Here is a 21,401-nt window from a genome sequence, read left to right on the forward strand (position 1 = left end):
ATAGGGGGCAGACTGACAGGCCAGAGGGCTGAGGGCAAGAGGTGTCTAGCTGGGGGCAGAGGACCGGGGGTATTTTGGCCAGGGGGCTGAGGATATGGAGAGATTCTGTCCAGGGAGGATTTTGGCCAAGAGGTTGGGGGCAGGCCATCTGTCTAGGAGCAGGATGAGTGGAGCTGTGTGTCTGGGCATGGGGAGGGGCACTTGTTTGGTGTTGTGCCACACAGCAAGCAACATGTAACATGCCTCCCGCTGCTCCCATTTGCTGGTAGGAAGCCTTTGAGAAGGGTTGGCAGGGGAGGTCTACAGGAATCATGCCTTGAGGGAACAAATTAGCAGTATGCAGAGAGCCATCTTTGGTTCCTGGTTTCCCCCACATGGGGGCATGAGAAAATGCTATCGCACCAAGCCATGGTTAGCTCTGCTTGTTCCCCACATGCCAGATCTGGGATACCCTTAGGGCTCCCCCTTCCTTCCCTCTCCTCCCCCCTCCCCTTGCGTTCCAGTCTTGCAGGGGCCGTAAGGCTCTAGCGTCAGCCCTGGCTTCCTGCTGTGGGGGGAGCAAGGAGGGGCTGAGTTGGGGCACCAGAGGAGCCATATTTGGCTCATGAGACATAGGTGGCTGACCCCTGCCTTAATCCTTCTCATTATCCTTGATAGGAGCTCTTTCTTACCAACGTTGTCTCTTGCACCATGGTAGTGACATGGCAGGGGCAAGATTAGAAAGGCAAAGGCACAAAATGAGATCAAACTAGCTACAGGCATAAAGGGAAACAAGAAGACCTTTTATAAATACATTAAAAGCAAGAGGAAGACCAAGGACAGGGTAGGCCCACTGCTTAGTGAGGAGGGAGAAGCAGTAACAGGAAACTTGGAAATGGCAGAGATGCTCAATGACTGCTTTGTTTCGGTCTTCACCGAGAAGTCTGGAGGTGTGCCTAACGTAGTGAATACAAGCAGAGAGAGGGTAAGTTTAGAAGATAGGATACACAAAGAATAAGTTAAAAATCACTTAGGAAAGTTAGATGTCAGCAAGTCACCAGGTCCTGATGAAATGCATCCCAGGATACTCAAGGAGCTGATAGAGGAGGTATCTGAGCCTTTAGCTATGATTTTTGAAAAATCATGGCAGACAGGGGAGATTCCAGAAGACTGGAAAAGGGCAAATATTGTGCCCATCTATAAAAAGGGGAATAAGAACAACCCAGGAAACTATAGACCGGTCAGTTTAACGTCTGTCCCAGGGAAGATAATGGAGCGAGTAATTAAGGAAATCATATGCAAACACTTGGAAGGTAATAAAGTGATAGGGAATAGCCAGCATGGGTTTGTGAAGAACAAGTCATGCCAAACTAATCTGATAGCTTTCTTTGATAGGATAACGAGCCTTGTGGATAAGGGAGAAGCGGTGGATGTCATATACCTAGACTTTAGTAAGGCATTTGATACGGTCTCGCATGATATTCTTATTGATAAACTAGGCAAATATAACTTAGATAGGGCAACGATAAGGTGGGTGCATAATTGGCTGGATAACCGTAGTCAGAGAGTTGTTGTTAACGGTGCTAAATCCTGCTGGAAAGGGATAACAAGTGGAGTTCCTCAAGGGTCTGTTTTGGGACCCGTACTGTTCAATATCTTCATCAATGATGTAGCTATTGGGATAGAGAGTACGCTTATTAAGTTTGCAGATGATACCAAACTGGGTGGGGTTGCAACTTCTTTGGAGGATAGGGACATAATTCAAAATGACCTTAGCAAGTTAGAGAAATGGTCAGAGGTAAACAGGATGAGGTTTAATAAAGAGTAATGCAAAGTGCTCCACTTAGGAAGGAACAATTAGTTCCATATATACAAGATGGGAAGCGACTGTCTAGGAAGGAGCATGGCGGAAAGGGATCTAGGGGTCATAGTGGACCACAAGTTGAATATGAGTCAACAGTGTGATGCTGTTGCAAAAAAAGCAAATATGATTCTAGGTTGTATCAACAGGTGTGTTGTAAGCAAAACTCGTGAAGTCATTCTGCCGCTCTACTCTGCACTAGTTAGGCCTCAGCTGGAGTACTGTGTCCACTTCTGGGCGCCATATTTCAAGAAAGATGTGGAGAAATTGGAAAGGGTACAGAGAAGAGCGACAAGAATGATTAAAGGTCTAGAGAACATGACCTATGAAGCCAGGCTTCATGAACTGGGCTTGTTTAGTTTGGAGAAAAGAAGATTAAGGGGGGACATGATAGCGGTTTTCAAATATCTAAAAGGGTGTCACAAGGAGGAAGGAGAAAATTTGTTCCTCTTGGTTTCTGAAGACAGGACAAGGAGTAATGGGCTTAAAGTGCAGCAGGGGAGGTTTAGATTGGACATTAGGAAAAAATTCCTAACTGTCAGGGTGGTCAAATATTGGAATAAATTGCCAAGGGAGGTGGTGGAATCTCCCTCTCTGGAGATATTTAAGAACAGGTTAGATAGACATCTGTCAGGGATGGTGTAGACGGAGCTTGGTCCTGCCTTGAGGGCGGGGGGCTGGACTCGATGACCTCTCGAGGTCCCTTCCAGTCCTATGATTCTATGAACTTCACACGGACGGTAGACTTAGAATCATAGGGCTGGTAGAGACGTCAGGAGGTCATCGAGTCCAGCCCCCTGCCCAAAGCAGGACCAATCCCAACTAAATCCAGCCAGCCAGGGCTTTGTCAAGCCGAGACTTAAAAACCTCTAGGGATGGAGATCCCACCACTTCTGTAGGTAACCCATTCCAGTACTGACTGTGAGGAGGGGGTTGATACTGAGATTCTCAGCAGTGGCAATGAGTTCATGTATGAAGAGCTTTTTCTGTCTCTCCTTTCCCTGGAAAGGGAAGTGAACTGATTGTGATCACCATTTTTATAGGAAGGTGAGGCTTTTACTACTTTCCTATGGTACTTTCACTTCCTTGGGCATGGAGACTTTGTCTTCCAGAATATTCTTGAATTCTGCTCCCCTTTATACCCTATGACATATCACTTTCATCTTGCCTTGATGACCGTTTTTTGGTTTTGCTTCTTACAAGCATGCTTGCACCTTGACAGATTTATGTCTGGTGCATCCTTGTGTGCAACTGAATCCTTCCTTAATACTTATTTCTTTCAGTTTGCCTCTCGTCACTGCCCTCCACCCTTTCTCTTGTGCCACATTCCTTCAATTTCAGCCACTTTTTAAACAAACCAACAAGATGCATAGATAACAACAATTTTAAAAACTCCACCAAAATCCATCCCTATGTCACAATATCTTGCGATTCTCATCCCCCGTGTTCTTTCTCCTATTCCTTAATCATCTTTCTTTTTAAATAATGACATCTTATGCTTAAAGAGGGTACTGTCATTTTATAATGAACTCTGAAAACACTGTGCATGCTTATAACATGTAAATATATAAATCAATAAATGCACATGATTATGAATTAGAGTTGGACAGAGACTTGAAAGTGAAAACAAGCAGTTGAGATTAGATGCTGGAGAAGGTAAGAGGAAACTAGTAAAGACATTTAAGAGGAGGATATGCTTAGAAAATTAGCAAGATCATGTCAGCAAATGATCTTGGAGGCAGTATGTTAGATTGCTTATGATGTAGGGACAAGTAAGGAGAAAGGTGACAGATAACACTAGATAAAAGATACCCAAGGATAGTGGTGAAAGGACACTGTCATTTTGATTGACATTTTAAACATATACAAGCAGTCACTCATTGAAGAAAATAAGAGGACTCCATTTCATTAGGCAGCAGGAGTTAATCTAGGTTCATGTACTTTCATTGTGGCCACAGATGTGATTTGTAAGCAGTCTGTCTAAAATGGTCTTCCTAGTTTGTGTAGTATCTATTCATAGTCTATAATAAAACTGTCATTAATCTGCCAGTTTAATATTTTACTTTTTATAAGCCCTGTGAATTTTAAAATGCTGAGGTTTGGGCAGTTATACTAATGTCAAACCATTTTTGTCTATATGAACGGTTTAGCTCATTATTATTCCAATATAGTGGACACATTTGAAGTTCTGTTCCATGTAGTTTAGTAGCATATATTTTAAAAGAATAGTGCAGTGATGGTGCCTTTTTTGGCATTCCTCTGCTTATGGTGAGGTTTCTGATTCACCACATTTCTAGCAGTAGATAGCTATTAGTTTTTTTGCTTTAAGACTTACATAAAAATGTTAATTATTAGAGAGTATTAAAGTATAAAGTGTGATAATGAAAATGAGCCTGCTCACTAAATTTTGAAAAAATAACAGTCATCATACTCCAATAGTAAAAAAGTCTTTTATCTCTTCATGATGTATTCAAATCTCAGATAAATCTGTCAAAAGACTGTAGATTTGTATTAGACCATCTTAAACTTTTTTCTTAAAAAATGTTCAACACAAAAAATGTGCTAGCTAGAAGAAAATGCTGCTGCTGCGGCTTCTGTGCTAAATGATCCCTGAAAGCATAAGATTATATACAGGTTGGACCTCCTTGATATGGCACCCTTGGGACCTGACGGCTCCCAGATGAGGAATTTTGCCAGACCAGGGAAGGTCATTTCTTGGCTCCCCCAGCCATGATCTTACTGCCAGTCTTCTACCAGTGTCTACCTGCTGTCAGGCCCTTCACACACAGGGTTCTTGGCCCCACCGTGGCAGCCCCTCCGCAAGCACACACAACCACAGAGCTAGACTCCCAGCTCAATGGGGCAGCCCCCCTGATGGGGTCCAGCTGCTCTACAGGGCAACAGCTTTGCTTGGGCTTCAGCCTCGGTTGGCAGCCCCCCTGCTTCCCAGCCTCACTTTTCAGCTCTGCTGGGAGGTAGCAGGACTGCCAGATTTTTTGCTGTGCTACCAAGCAAAATCCCCACTGCCAGGCAGCCCCGTGGTCAGGTTCCCGGCTCCATGGGGCAGCCGTACTGCCTCGTAGTCCCTCTATACAGCTGAGCCGCTGGGCAGTAGAGGGGCTGCCAGGCTCCTGGTTACGCTGTGGGGTGGCCCCCTGCCTCCCGATCTTGCCATGCAGTTTGGCATCTGTACTCCAGCCCCACTTCCTTCCGCCCTCCCACCCCCACTTCCCACAGTGTTGGCACTGGGCAGCCGTCTTACTGCTGGGCTCCCGGTTTCGCTGCCACTGCTACCCTTCGGCTTTTGCCCCCCCTGTAGGGCTCCCAGCAACTAGCCCTCCACTGGGACTCTTGGCCTGAGACATCAGTGGTCCTACCAGACCAGGGATATTGCACAGGGAGTCCTGTTTGAGAGATTGAACCTGTACAATGAAAAACTGGAAACTACATATAGGCCACATGATATTACAATATATGCTTTGTGAATCATACTTTAGCAAAACTTTGATTTAAAAGTATATAATTTAGAAAGGCTTATACATTTTAATTTGGTTTGCAATCTGTATTTAGAAAATTGTAGAATTGTAAAATTGTAGAATTTGTAAACAGATGGTTCCTTTTTTATCTCTTCAGTTGTTTACATATATTGTAAAAATGTCACAAGTTGATTAAAATTTGGTAATATTTTCATGTGAGTTTTAACTAGCTACCAACAAATATAAAGAAAATCTAATGTCATAGTGAACTATTTCCTCTGACTCCTAGAACAATAATCCTAGTTTCCTAGTACCTCTTCTGCATGAAATGGTCATGGACACGAGAGAGAACACTTATAAAATTATGTGCTACTATGTTTATTGTGTAATGGGAAGCATGGACAGTTAAAGGTGGAACCTGGGCAACAAGCTCTGTGCTAATTATCGCATGTCAACTGTCATCTGTCTAGCTACCTAATCATAACCCATAAAAATATAAAAACGAACATCCAAAATTAGATTGATACCTAATAGCAAAACCATTATCTTGTAATGCCAGACCAAGTTTGCTGGCTGTTTTAATTATATGAGAGGTGGAATTCCAGTGGAAGATGCAGCCTGTGAAAAAAACGCATTTTTTCTGTTAAGTAGGTGGACATTCTTTAAGAAATGTTGGTCTCGTTTCCTGTAACAGTAGACCTTTTTCTATGCAACAGATAAGGTGACCAGATAGTTATTTGATCAGAGGTTTCTTTTGTCAAGTTCAGTGTCTGAGAGCTGAGTGTACAGAAATTCTGTAGAAAATAAACCTGCTATTCTGCTAGAAAGGCCTTGAAACACAGAATGCTGAATGTCTAACTGCAAACACATTTTTTTCCAAATGATGGTTTCTGTCCTCTAAACACAAAGTGAAAACTGAAAAGAGAAATTCTGGAAAATAAACAGTCTACTGTATCATCATTCATTAGCTTAAGGTTGAAACACAAAATACTAAGCAAGAAGAGATCCTACTTCTTAGAGAAACCACAAGTGTTGATTTGTTAAGTTCCAGGTTTTAAGCATGACAGATATGTTTTTCTTTTTTCCCCTCAGCTCTGTTGGGTTAGCAAAAGCAGCTCTAGAAGCGATTAATGGATTCAACCTCTTCGGCAATCAGGTAATGAAAAAATGTATTAGTTCATTCTATATTTTTAATTAACAGCTTCTTTTTAACAAATTATTTTCAACCTACATTAATGGATGTGTAAAATTAATGTAACAAAATCAGTTCAATTTCCCAAATGGTAAATTAAATTGTTACTTTTTCAGGTACAGAGTGGTAATTGAATAAAAGATTAGTCCTTATATGTAGCAAGTTTTATTTCTCTTTTCAGTTGTGTGTGTCTTTTTAAAAAAAAAAAAAAAAAAAAAAAAGATTGAAATGTCTACAACTTATTCTACTTCCCTATCATCTTTGGTCAAGAGTGTAAAAAAATCCTATTGTTTATGTAATCTATGTACTGTCATTTCTATTTTGAATTGCATGTAGGTTGCACATCATTTGAATCTTCTCTATTACCAGCCTTGCACATGTCTGTTTATTTGGTTTTATTATTTGATTTCATTTTGGGTTTCTCCCCTACTTCTCAAATACATTAAAAACCATTTTAAAAAGTAATTCTTTTATCAGACTTCATTTTTTCCAGACATTCTCAAAAACTTTGGATATAGGTCTTTAGATGTATTATACAACACAGTTCTGGAGTCAAAAGTATTCATTCAAAACTGATGACCCTGAAAAGGTGGGGAGTGGAGGAAATTTTGTTTTTGCACCGTTAAACATTGTCAGTCATTGGGGAAAGTATACATTGTTGTTGTATAGAGAGGTGAACAGTGCCATACGTGCACCAATAACCAAGTTCCAAGAGCAAAGCAAGTGACTTTTGGCAAAAAAGTGAGCATAGAAGCAGAGCTGTGACATTAAAACATTGAAATTATTTTCAACTTCCTCCCACTTACTCTTTTTTTCAAGTTTTCATTCTTTCACGTCTCAGGCAGTTTTTTGTCTTATTCTTTTTTCAGAAATGAAGGTATTAATGGATGGAATATTTTAGTTTTGCAAATTCCCCTTTTAGTGTTAAAAATTATTGAAAACTTGATTTTGAAAATATTAAATTTTTCCTCCTACAGCCACTAAATTAAAACTTTTCCTGATATACAATAGTTCATTGAAAGTGATCCTTGAAATTTTAAATAATTTTATGTGACCATATGTACTCAAAGTAGCAGTGATCTAATTAAAAATCAACATCTGGAGAAATATATCTATATACGCTGTACACGGAATGAAAACATAAAAAACTTGAGGACTGACTGAGTCTGGGAATCTTATTAAAACATCATTCTTGATGTTTTTGGCTTTTTTTTTTTTAATAAACATATTGGTATTTTTCTGTTGCCTCAAGTCAGAGACAAAGCTGACTTGCAGAGTGACTATGTGAAAGTTTAAAATCCTGCTTTAAGATATAGCTAAATTAGATTCCCATGGTAAATCCAGGGTAAGGGATCAGGACGAATTTTATACAGTAACCAAAGAAAAGCCTTTCTTCATATTGTCTTAACTAAAGAGCATAGAGACTTGGGCATTTTTTTGTAAGTCACCTTTATTTAGACTTGCAAATCCAATGCTGAGTCATTTCACTGACATAGTGCTAAGTGAGCTAATGGTTGCTACTATTTCCTTACTTGTATTATTGTAATGCTTAGGAGCCTGAGTTATAGAATAGGATCCAATTGCTAGATGATATGCAAGTACAGAATAAGAAGACAGGCCTTACCCCCGAACAGCTGACAATCTAATTATGGAACAAGAGAGAACAAATGAATACAGACAAGCTGGAATACATGAAAACAATGACAATGTTTTCTACTGTAGACAAAGCAGACATGGTGGTGGTAGACAGATGAAGGGATATAACCGAGAAGCCAGGTGAACCATGAGATGAGTGTAAACATATTATTTCCACATTCCATGTTCATGACTGTTCAACCTCTGGGAGAGATGGGAGGAGTAGGGAAGAAATATGAATCAACAGATTCATGCCACTATGAAAGCGCTAAGAGGGAAGAGGAGGAGTAGGAAGTGTGGGACTCCAGTGCCCCAATGCGTGAGAGATGTGGGGGAAGAGTGCATAGGGGGAGTTCATATGCCTCTGTTGGAACTCCAGTGGTCTGCTAGCTGTAGGAAGCTCACCACTGGGAATCATCAGAGTTCCTTGGAGGGTGTGCACCTGCATGGCCATGCACAAAAAATCTCCCACCTCCTTTGCAGAGTTGGGCAGCAGCACTCACCTTCCTGCTGGAAGGTGAGCGGTGCGGCAGGCAGCTGCTCCTGTGGGCCGAGGCCACCCAGCAGGTAGCTGCTCTGGCTGCTTCAGCAGGTGGCTGCTCCGATGGCCAAGGCCACGCAGTGGGAGGCTGCTCTGGTGACTGGGGCTGAATGACACGGCATTAATGTACTGTAATGCCAGAAAAAGAACCATTTCCCTGGCAGCCTCCAGGGATCACAGGATCTTTGAAAGTGTAAATGTTGTTATATTCCACTTAAAATGCATCAGGGCATACTGCCTTGAAAGGTTGCAATGAAAAAGTGGATTGCTGTTTGTAGTAATTGTAGATGATTCCTTTCAATGGTGCATTATTTTTTAAATCTTCCTTTGATACACCCAACAACGCTTAGCAGGCATCGAGGACTTTTTGTTCCTTGATATGAAAGTGCTTTAGAAACTTGATCTATTTAAGCCTCACAGCCATTTTGCCAGACCAATGTAATTATACCCATTTTAGAAGTGGGTAAAACAAGGCACAAAGCTTAAATAACCTAGGGAATCAGCAGCAGTGTTGGGAATAGAATCCAGGAATTCTAATGCTCCATTCTTGCTCTAATTGCATATTGCATATGTTGTTATTTTAGCATCAAAGATATTTTCTAAGATTTTTTTATAAGTTCACAATCAATAGCTTATCTTTTGAATAGTCACTGTATTTGTACAGCTTGCAGGTGAATATCAGAAATGTTCACTGCAGAATATTGCTTTATAAATGGTATAACATCTGCGTTGCAAATATGCTAGCTCTGTGTCACATCCTTCAATCAGTGGTTAGCATGTGCGGTCTTAGGGCCAGGTTCCGAATACATTCAACTTACATTTGACCCTAGAGAGAAGAAGTGAATCATTACTATAAGTGCCTTTTATCTAATAAAGAATGTCTAAGATAGTCTTTTCTCCACCCTCTGCAGTATATGAATGCCGGAGTTGGTGCAACCACTTTATGACTAAGTAAATTGCTAAACTAAGTAAATTGCTCCTCCCTCTTGTAATGCCCAGGAATTTAATATTCTATTTCCTGCTTGCAGTCTGGTGTGAATAGGTATCTTTACATGTTCCTACATGACCATGGCTGCCTATCACACAAATGCAAAATGCTGTCAGTTGGATCTAATCAATATATGGGGAGCAGAGTCTGTGCAGTCCTTTGCACATGTTTTGGTGAGTGCTACTGTGCTTTCTCTTAATCAATAAAAGCAAAGATTGATAAAGGATTGGTCCATAGGAATTGGGATATATATAGGCACATTTCTTGAAGTTTGTCCAAAGATAAAGCAGCTGAGGAAGGCATACCAAATGGGAAAGGTGGCAAACCATTGCTCTAGTGCTGCACCTAAGACCTGCCATTTCTATAAGGAGGTGAATGCACCCCTCCTCCACTACCAAGAGTGATGTAGATAGTTCGGAGGGCATAGGCTCCCTTTCCGCTGCCCATAACACAGAGGGGCTACGTCTAGACTAGCATGATTTTCCGCACATGCTTTTAATGGAAAAGTTTTCCATTAAAAGCATTTTCGGAACAGAGCGTCTAGATTGGCACGGACACTTTTCTGCAAAAGCACTTTTTGTGGAAAAGCGTCCGTGCCAATCTAGATGCGCTTTTCCGCAAAAAAGCCGGAAAACAAATCTGAGCTGTCTACACTGGCCCTTTTGCACAAAAGCTTTGCGCAAAAGTGACTTTTACCTGAACGGGAGCAGAAGAGTATTTCTGCAAAAAGCACTGATTTCTTACAGTAGGAAGTCAGTGCTTTTGCGGAAATTCAAGCAGCCAGTGTAGACAGCTGGCAAGTTTTTCCGGAAAAGCGGCTGATTTTCCAGAAAAACTGGCCAGTCTAGACACAGCCAGGATGAAATTATTGATGAAGAAGTTGAGTTAGACGAGGCTGTGGAGGTTGAGTTAGATGAGGCTGTGGAGCTCTCTGCGGGTTTGTCCAGTTTCGCAGACAGCAAGGAACTTTTCTCCACTTCTGGAGCCAATCTCTGCAGTTGATCTCTGGGGAGCAGGAAGTGGGAGATGAGATGCAGGATAATTGATTGTGTCTTGCAGAGTCCAGAGGTTAGTGTAAGGTACAGAAAAATGGGAGGTTGGCTGTGTTTCTGTGATCTGGACACTGTCCTGTGTACCCCCAATTGGCATGGCCAAACAGGGTGTTGAAATCTCAAAGGAATCCTCCAGAGTTCTCCAGGAAAGTTTCCTGGAGATACGTGTTACTCCTGTGCTGCAGGTTCCATGGGTGCTTCAGTAGATGTGTCCTTGGGGTATACGCCACACACTTCTTCTGCTGATCATCTCTAGCATATAAGAAAGAGGACAAGATGCAGCAAAGAAGTCCTATTCAGTGAGGTGCTGCATCTTGGAACAAAAGGAGTGCTGTGAAACCAAAAAGCAGAAAAGAGAATGAAACATTTCAAAGGACGAAACTTAACAGATGATAAAAGTAATGAAGAAGTAAACAGACATGTTCAAGGGCTCAACCTGCACTACACCACATCCACACTTCATTGTCAAGCAACCCATCTTCTACACCCACAGGTTTTTTTCCATTTTTTGGTATGCCTCAGTTTCCCCTTCACTCCACTTTCTCTCACAACTTTAGCAATGATATCGGGACGTACACAGTTTTGATGTTTCGCCTTCTCTAAGTCTCTCCTTTGCACATATTTTGGTGAGTGCTACTGTGCTTTCTCTTAATCAATAAAGGCAAAGTTTGATAAAGGAAAATAGTTTTTGTGTTCCACAAATTCACATAGAAATCACTTTGATTCCAGATACAGGCTTTTAAAAAAAATCCTTTTCTTATTTCCCATTCACCAGGGAAGCAACTCCAAAACAGATGTATATTAGTGCCCCTCTTTAAATTGTGAAGGCTTTGAAGAAGCATTTTGATAAACTGCAGCCTTCCGGGCTCATCTGGCTGCTCAAACTCGTCAGCCAAGTGTTCTGCCTCAGGTCTCCATTCCTGAGCAAATATTTCACCTTTCTAGTCACGCAGATTATTCAAAGTGCAGCATGCAGCGATGACCATGGAAATATTATCCTCTTTTAAGGTGTAACCTGCCATAGAGGTATCTCCAGCATGCCTGTAATCTTCCAACGACACATTCGACTGCCATATCACATCTGCTTTATCCTGTGGTTCAAATGCTTGTTAATGCTGAGTAAGGTTGCAAGAGAGAGGGTTGTGAGGGGATATGCTGGGTCTCCCAGCATTACTGCATGTATTTCTATATTCCTCAGTAGTGTAATCTTGTGGCCTGGAAAGAAAGTTCCTGCCTACAGTTTTCTGTACAGGCCAGTGTTCCTGACGATGCATACAACATGACCTTTTCCAGACCACTTCACGTTGATGTCTGAAATACCCATGGTGGTCCACAAGCACCTATAACACCATGATTAAGTACCCCTTCCTATTAATGTACTCAATTGCAAGGTGGTATGGAGGTAAAATTGGAGTGTGCGTGCCATTTACCTCCACGCTAGCTAGGGAAGCCTATCTCTGCAAAGGCATCCATTAACTCATACATATTTCCAAGAGTTGCAGTCCTCTGTAGCGGAGTGTGATTTATTGCCCCTCACACTTTTCCAGTAGTGTAGCCCTAACAGTAGATTTTCCCACTCCAAATTGATTTGTGACCAACAGGTAGTAATTCAGAGTCACCAGTTTCTAGATAGCAGTTGCCACACACTTCTCTATGTAGAGGGGCAGCTCTCATTCTGGTGTTCTTACACCATAGGTCTGGGGTTCAGCTCAGCATAGAGCTCCAGAAAGGCTGTTTTATACATCATAACATTCAGTAGCCACTGGTCTTCCTCCTACACCTGCTGACAATGCAATCCCATCAATCAATGCTGGTTTACCTAGCCCAAAAGTGGACTACCCTATGCAGCTGTTTTTTGAATGCTAAGTTGCTACTGTCTTTATCTTGCAGAATGTTGGGCACCTGTGAGTATTGCTGTCTCTCTTATTTCATAATAAACTGCACTGCCATGCATGATGTCCTCACAACACTTAACAGAGCATAGGAGACAAGTATGGGTATCCGTCCTATCTCATTGCAGATGCTGAACTGCCAAAAAAGAATGGCAGTTGAAAAAAATTGTGCAAAAAGAAGTTGGAAACCACTGGAGGGCTGGAACACACAGCAGTATGTGATTCAGTGTTCCCAAGGAGCACCATGTTCCATGTTGTCTTTCTATAACCCCTAACAGAAGATGTCTGCAGACACTGTAGGATACATACCCACGGTGCATTGCTCATGCTGTCAGTGATGGTGCTCCAATGTGGACATGGTTTGTTGACAGAGGAAGCAAGTGTGAACAGAATTTTGATTTCACAATTTTGGTTTAATCAGTTTTTTTTCAGTGTCCCCATGAATTTCATCACAAAATTTTGTAGTGTAGATAATCCTTTACTGTACTTAGTTTTAGTCTTAGCATAGTTCATGTAACTTAGCTTTCTCCCTGCCTCCGTGAGTCTCTCTCTACAGATAAAAATACTCCCAGAGCTCTTGGGTTTAAAAACCGTATCTTCTGCTCCCACTCTTTCTTCGTGATCCATGAGCTCTAATGTTGCCTCTGTTTTCTAGGAGAGGCACGTATCTCAGTTAAGCCCTGCAGTCATCCCACTGCAGTAGAGTGCCCCTCAACTGATTGACCCTTTCTACTTGACAGTGTTAGGATCCATGCAATACCTATGGTAGACCACCTGGATCAGTCCATTGTACCTCTTTTGTGTGACATCTACTGGCTCTATCAGAGCATGAGGAAGAGGGGATAAATCTGGATCCACATGTATCCACATGTGATTTGTCTTCCTCGTAAGAGGAGGCAGTTGCCCCACATATGGCACTCTTGCCTGACAATCATAGGCAATATCAGGAGCTTCTGCAGAGAATGAAGAATGACCTAGATTCTACTAGAAGTCCAGAATACTCAATATCAGCACCTTGAGATGTTACAACCTCTTGGCCTGCCATTAGGAGGGGGTCAAGTGAATATCCCCTCACTTCCTGCTAAATGTGAGATTTGCAGGAGACCAACATTATGTGTGCGTACCCCCTTAACATGCAGGAGTATGGCTTTGTCTGTACAAATTTATTATCACCCAGCAAGTGTTACAAAGAGCTGCTTACCCTCATTCTCTGTGAGATTTCAGAGGCACCTTGATGGCCACAACCTTTCTCTACAGTAAATCTTTGGGGATATATGTCTAGAACCCTGAAAATCTATGGATATCCACTCCCATATCCATAGATATGTGCATGTTTGTAGAGCATGACAAGCACCCTGCCCCAACCACGCTCCTCTGTATGACCCTGCTCCCCAGCTCCTGGTGGGGTAAAGCTGGGCAAGCACCTCAACCATGCTCTTCTGTAGGAGCACCCCAATCCGGCTCAACACTAGGAGCTCCTAGTGGGGCGGAGTGGGACAAGCACCTTCCCTGAGCACACTCCTCTACCTTGGTACCAACTCTGTATGAACACCTGTCAGGTAGAGCAGGACAAGCACCTCTAGGATGCACACCCACCCATACATATGCTCTTCCTGAGACTGTGGCACTAGGAGATCATTTGCTGTTGCTCTTCTCATACCCATTACCTATAGACAGACCTTAAGAGTTTCTTGGCATATTGATTGGAGGCCTGCATATGCAGCATGGAAGCCTTAGAGGGCTTGTCAGGATGCCTACTCGTCCACCAGAGGCCTTAGGCTCATGAAAAATGAGCTTAATGTCTGCATGGGAAAGATAGTTTGGGAGTCCACTGAATTTCCTAAGGATTGTGGGGTTTGGGAAGAGACGTATATGCCTCTAAAACAGGAGGCAGATGGGCTCACTTCAAACTGCTGCCCATGTAATGGGGCTTTCTGAGACACATTAACCTCTGTTCATCCCTCCACAAAAGCCAGAATAGATTTGCTAGTCATCTGACAAGTGTAAATTGGCAGCCTAAAAAGCAGGAGTGGGCTTTTTGCCCCTATGGAATGTGGCACAGCTTAAATGGACTAATAGTCTTCTAAGGGGAGAAGAAATCAGATTAGGTTTTTTTCTTTGCTAAAAGCAAATTTTTCCCCCAGTGCAAGTATTGAATGAGTTTTTGTATCTAAAGACGTGAATTCCATCTTCTAACCTAAACTTTCCTTGAATAATGAAGACCAAATAATGTTCAAACACAATTATTTGAAATAAAAACGGCTAAATCTAGAAGCAATAAAGGACAAGGAATTTCTTAGACAGAATGCCATTTTTAGTTGTTGTGGTTAGTGGCTAGATACGATGGTGATGGATGTGTTAGATGTAATTAAAGATGAAGCAAAAAGGTGCTTTGGGGGGGGTGGGGTTTCAAGTAAGTAGATATACATATTTTTCTGTTACAGAAACTTTTCATACACTCTCAAGATTTGTTTTAAACTTCAACATGCAATGTCATATCTGACAATTGGTAACTACATCTTTCGTATACATCTCCTCTCTCTGCATGTGTTCATGTAGATGCAGACACCGACTTTTTTTTAAATTATGATATTTATTTTTATTCCCTGAAGTCTTTCACACCATCAGCAGCTTAAGTGCAAAATCTTTCTGGAAGGGCTAGATAGCTTCATCTTTCCAAAGATCCTTCGGTCTGATGGTGTTAGTATAGTTGCAAGTGCATGCAGGTTTCTCTCAAGATGCCCAGCAGGATTTCACAAATTGACAGGAACACAGTTGAAAATGAAATATAGAAGCTGTCTCTTCTTGTGCATGACTTGATTTAAGGAATAAATGCAAAAATGTGCTGGTTATTTCCAAGATGAAAAGAAATATAAACTCAAGACACTGGTGTTCAAAATAGCATTATCTGATTATCCAAGTATACAAAGTATTTTCTCCATTTTAAGTACTCTATCATAGCTTTTAATTTAGTTAAAAAAACAAAAACAAAATGGGTGCTTGAAATCTTTTTCTCCTGTAGCTAAATGACTAGCTTTGCCAGTTCAACTCTCTCTTCCTGTCTGTTCAACTTGGCTTGCATATAGTTGTGAAAGGGACAGTTGGGTTAAAAACATCACAATTGTATTTTCAGATTCTATTTATCAGGAAGGTTTTTTTCCAATTGTGAAGTTTCAATTTATCTTCAGTTTCCTGCTAAGAGAATACTTTGAGTACATAGCAAAGTTGTTGCTATCATAGTGCTGTGATGTTCTTCTGCCACAGTTCAACATAAAGGCAGCTGCTACAATGTGTATTCTGAAGTCATTGGCTAAACTGAGCTCCAACAGGCTATATAAATTAATGTGTACCCACTGAAGTCAATAGAGCTACACTAATTTACACCAACTGAGGATCTGGACCTTGGAGCAAATATGTTCTGAATTGTTTTAATTAATGGATTACACTCGTGTATTAAGGTTGCATCTTTCTGACCACTATTCTACTAAAGATAGCTTGAATAAGCCTGTAGCAGGTGTGACAGGATCCTTCCCTTCCTTTCCATTTCCTCCCAATAAGACTCGACAACCAGAGCCACCCCTACCATAGGACAATTACTCATACTGAGGCTAGCCATGGGGCCTAGGGCAATCTGGGAGATTCCATCAGGGGACCGGCATGGGGCGGCAGCACGACTTGGCACTTGCATATTCACCAACAGTGGGAGGAGACACAGCAAGGAGAGGAATGCAGCAGCCTTCTCCACTCTGCTGACACTCCGTTGGGTCACTCTGCTTCACCATGGCAATTGACCTGGCCTCAGCCTGCTGCATTTCATTCCCCTGAGTGATACAGAACTCTGATAATGGTGGGGGGGGGGGGGGGGGCAGGCTGCCACCTGTTTCCTCATGGCATCTAGCCTCCCCAGCAGGGTTGCCAGGTGTCCGGTACTCACTTGGACAGTCCTGTATGTTCGGCTCCTGCCCGGTAAAAAAAAATTCAGAGAATACTGGACACATGAGATGTCCTGTATTTTCTGAATTTTTCCCCAGCTAGGAGGTGAAAATGCTGGGCACCTAGCAACCCTACACACATTCAACCCCCTCCCCCACCCCATGCCCCGAGTCCCCCTCTGGCTCCCAACACCAGCCCCCATGCTTACCTGGTTTGCAAGGCTGCTGCCACAAAATGGCTGCTGGCCAAAAGACCTAGGGGAAGGTCTTTTTTTGCTCAACAACTTTGGTCCCTCCCCTCCCCCCCACTTTTTCCCCTCCCTTCAACAGAATTCTTTCCCGGTGCGTTTTGGTGTGCGGGGGTGTGGTTTGGTATTTTTGTTTCAACCATCTGGCAGTCCTACTCCCCAGTAATCCACCCAGTCATGTAGCTCGGGGGCGGGAGCTTTGAGCAAGAGTTACAGTGGGGGCAAGAGGGAGCAAATCATGGTGAGAGTTTGGGGGAAGGAATGAACGGGGCAGAGCAGGGGCAAAAAGAGGAGGGACATGAGGCAGAGAGGGATTTTGTCCTAGCTCCACACCCTCATCCTCTATGGATGGCACTACCAACAGCACTTCCTTTTGTCATGAAAAGGTTGACTATAACAGCCTATCCTTTTCTCTTGTATGGGAGAGGCTCACCAGTTGTGCCTCCCTTGTTATTGATCAGCCATCATTTTTTATTGATCTCATTAGATGGTTTCATGGAGCAAGGAAACCCTTGTGTGGGTCACATTTACAAGTTTGAATTACATTGGTGTTGAGTATTCAAACACTGGTAGGAGTGTTTCTAGACCAGATTAGCTACATGGTTTGGGTGAGAGATTGATATTTTGTTTTGATTTTGGGAGAGGGAGGAAAGACAAACATTTTTAAATCTCTTTAAAAAGGAAACTAAATGTTGGGATGTAAAAAATGGATATTTTCTGTTCCCATATGCATCAAAAAGCTTTGTCATCTCCCTTATGGAAATGCTGCTCACAGTCATGTGTCTGGTATTTAAATAAAGCTTTGTTATGACTTTTACTTACTGTTCTCTATCTTTGATAAAAGGAATGTTTCACTGAGATCTGTAGCAAATCATGTGAAAAAGTTATTTAAAAGGCTAAACTGTCAGTTTGTATCACAATACTAAGCTAGTACAATGATAAACTGGTATAGTATTATTATAGCAAACAGTTTTTTATAACAACAAATCAGTAATTGCCTTTTGATTCCTTTTATAAAAGGAAAATGATTTTTGAAATATCACTTGAAAGCAATGTGAAGGAAGAGGACACTGCTTATTTTAAAACAACCTCTTTTGCAAAGAACTGCTGCATATTGTAACATTCTTTTGGCAGCACTCTACAGAAGGACGAATATGACATGCTTAACAGTGCTGGTACCCAAAAATATTTCAAAATTTTCAATGGATCATAAAGTAGCTTCTAAAAATCTCTCCTTCACATGTTGGTAGAAATGATTGAAATACCTTCTTTGTGCAATACACATTTCTTAGTAATAGTCACAGAATGTTGTTATATGTGCTATAGGAGTCTTTAGCATTGACAGCATGTTCTAGAAGAGGCAGTCATGTAGCCTTTCTTTTATTAAAAACAGTTGAAAAGTCTTCTAAGATAAACCAGCTGTGAATCTAAGGAGTAGATAAATTAATATTTATTTGTACATTTCACCTTGGAAAAATTCATTTGACTCAGGTCTTTTGACTCAGGTCCTTTTATCACTTCAATAAATATTTGTTGGAATGAAGGTTTTTGAGCTTTAATTCCATCATCTCATATAATTAAATCTGACAATATAAACAACGAGGTGAGTGAAGTCACAGGGAGTTCTGTCATTGTCTTCCCTTGGGCCATAGATTTTACCCTAAGGCCCCAGACTTATAGTCAGATACATTCTGGTGGACCTTTGGACTCAAAACTCAGCCCTAAGTGGCCCATGTTATTTGGTGGTAAACTCCATTTCATGTATTTGTCAAAAATTGAAATTAGTGAAATTATATTCCTCTTGTAAACCTTATATTTTACAACTTAAGATCCAAAAATGACCATTAAATTTAAGTATTGGAATATTTGGGCCACGTGTAAGGAATGTTTTGTTTTGGGATCTTTCATTCAAGTGAAAGACAGTGGGTTGTTCTCTCCAATTTTGGCTAAGGGTTGTTTTTTAAAGACCCTTTACCTTTTAACTTTAACCATTAAATCTGCTGCTTTCACCAGTCTTTTTTGAATTGTTACTGATTGTAATAGAAGATGTAATTAATGTTACCTTAGTTAAATAGTCCAAACAGTAGTTACTAGAAATGAAGAGGAAAGATTTTTGTGATCTTAGATTGTGCTCTTGCTATTAATTTCTGCCAACTCTATTTAATTTCTTTATTAATATTATGTTTCATATTCTATTTAAAGGGCTGCTCTTGGTCTGTTATATTTGTGGATCTTGATGCCCATAATCGAAACAGACAAACTCTCTGTTCATTGCTACCCCGAGAATCGAGATCTCATGTAAGTAGTTTGGTGGAATCCAGTTTAAAAGAATACTGAGAAAATAAATTGGTAGGAGTTCTTAGCTTTATTACCATTTTAATATCCATTTTGATAAAAGATAGGAACTTGTTGGTTGGGAAGAAATTAGATTCTACTGTTTAAATATTACTGCAGAATAAGAGTCGTCTCTGCAATAGAATTATTATGGCCAACCTCTCTTTAACTTAATAATAATCAGAACAAGGTGAAAACAGCAAGCTAAATAATTTAAAACAAAAAAAATCTGTTGGTCTATGAATAAGCTAGGTCAAGAGAGGCATTTAAAAGGCTTATGAGTCTCATGGATAGTGTGGTTATTTTCTTCCACTTTGTACTCTATATAGTGACTGGAATCTCTGCAATGTTAAAAGATTTTGTTTGTTTGTTTCATAGTAAAACCCAGTGCCTGAGATATTTGGCTTCTAATACAAATGAAATCCCATATTCAGATTATTAGAAAGTATATTCGGTTTGCTTTGTATTTGACTGCTTACACAGGGGAATTTCTGACATCTCTGGATTTACCACTTGTAAGCTTCCTCTGCTCCCTGTGGCTTCCTCCACTTTTGCTTCTTGCCACACCCTATAATCTCCAAGACCCTTCCCTCCTGTCAGGAATTGATGGCAGACTGCTCCCCCTTCTGTCCTTAGCTTCTTAGCTTTATAGAATCCCTGCCTGTTCCTCCCAGATAAGCATTGTTGCCTAAAGCCTCCGCCCAAGCTATTGCTTGATTTACACACAAAATTTCTGGAAATGCATTATACTGTAAGGTCCTGCCAACACATGACATAGAGAATGACAAAACCTTGTCAATGACTACATTGCTATGAACATGGTTTAAGGGGGGGAAGTTGTCTTCTAAGTTAGTGTTTCTCAACCTTTTTTTTTTTTAATAAAGTACCCCCGTTTTCAGAAAAAATTGTAAGTACTCCCAGAGCCTAGTTTTCAGACACACAATTTTTTCTACTATTGCAACACAGTTGTTTAAACAACTTAATCGTAGCCGAGCAGACGATGAAATTTTTGGGTGTAAAAAGTACACAAATAATAAAGCTTTGTAAAAGGTAAAACAAAAATTCAGTTTTCTCCAAATTTCAGTTGTGTTGATGTACCCTCCAGACTTCTCTCGAGTACCTCAAGGGTACTCGTACTACTGGTTGAGAAATACTGTTCTAAGTCAACAAATGGTCTGATAGCACTTTATAGACTAACAAAACATGTAGAGGGTATCCTGAGCTTTCATGGGCACAGCTCACTTCTTCAGATGACTGGAGTTCTAAGTCATTTTATTACTGATGATTAAGATGGAAATTGTTCTCAGTCAGCTGCTGTGCTCTGGAAGGCATCTTTGTAACCACTGAGCTTTGAAGTTTTGTACTTGTCTCTTTGTAACTTTCAACTACCTTGCCTTTTACAGTCTGCCCCTTGTTGTGAGATTGTTGAGCTTTGAAACTTTGTAACTCTCATACACTTTGCTTTATAAGTTCAGAAACCTACTGTAAGCTTGGTGATTGTTGAGCCTTGCAACTTTGTAATCTTTGTAACTCTCAACCACTTTGCTTTTAACTTGCTGTAAGATGCATGCACCCTGGGGGTGGGAGGAGGATGTGTGGCACCACAGATCGGAGATCTCAAAGCTGTTGTCTGCTGGACTGTGCATGCGCGGCCGCCATCTTGCACGGTTCAGCTCCTGCCAGTTCCTCCTAACCGTCTTCGGGTGCGTACGGAGAAACAGCTCCCTCTCTCGTTGTTCGTCAGAACCTAAAAGGAGATAATTTCAACCTTTTTGTAAATATTATATTTCTTTAGTCTTCAATAGTTAGTTACTTAATAGTTTGTTCTTTTAAAAAAAAAGTTTTTTCTTCTTATAGTAGTTAGTAATTAAGACAGACACAATGCCTGGCTCCCCAGGCTTCAAGAAATGTGTGGCATGTAAAGACTCCATGCCTGTCTCAGATGGCCACTCCACCTGTATAAAATGTCTCGGTGAGGAGCACATCCCACAAAAGTGCACCCACTGTTTAAAACTGAGGGCCAGGGCTTGCAGAGATAGCGAAATGCATCTCAAGATGTTGTTTGACAAAAGCCCTTTGGCCGCAGTCCGAGCCTCCCATGCACCCACCCCACCTCGTACCAACCAAGGCGGCGTACAAGAAGAAGTTTCCATCACGTCCCGTTCTCTGCCACCTAGAGTGAGCACGACGGACCAGCCAGGGACCTCTGGGCTCACGGTCTCCCGCAAGGCGGAGAACCACAAACAGCCTCGTAGTGTGTCCACGTCTAGT

General features: G+C 41.3%; 1 protein-coding gene across 8 annotated transcripts in view; it reads left to right on the forward strand.

The window, feature by feature from the left end:
* The window catches only part of PHKB (phosphorylase kinase regulatory subunit beta), a 238,626-nt gene that overhangs the window by 93,118 nt on the left and 124,107 nt on the right, over positions 1-21,401 (forward strand). For all 8 annotated transcript variants that reach the window (XM_006121182.4, XM_014572567.3, XM_006121179.4 and 5 more), the window contains 2 exons: positions 6,409-6,472; positions 18,999-19,094. In XM_006121182.4, coding sequence (XP_006121244.1) covers positions 6,409-6,472; positions 18,999-19,094 — 160 coding nt within the window. The remainder of the gene's footprint in view (positions 1-6,408; positions 6,473-18,998; positions 19,095-21,401) is intronic.

Source organism: Pelodiscus sinensis, chromosome 12 (genome assembly GCF_049634645.1).
Source record: "Pelodiscus sinensis isolate JC-2024 chromosome 12, ASM4963464v1, whole genome shotgun sequence".
NCBI classification, from domain to species: domain Eukaryota; kingdom Metazoa; phylum Chordata; order Testudines; family Trionychidae; genus Pelodiscus; species Pelodiscus sinensis.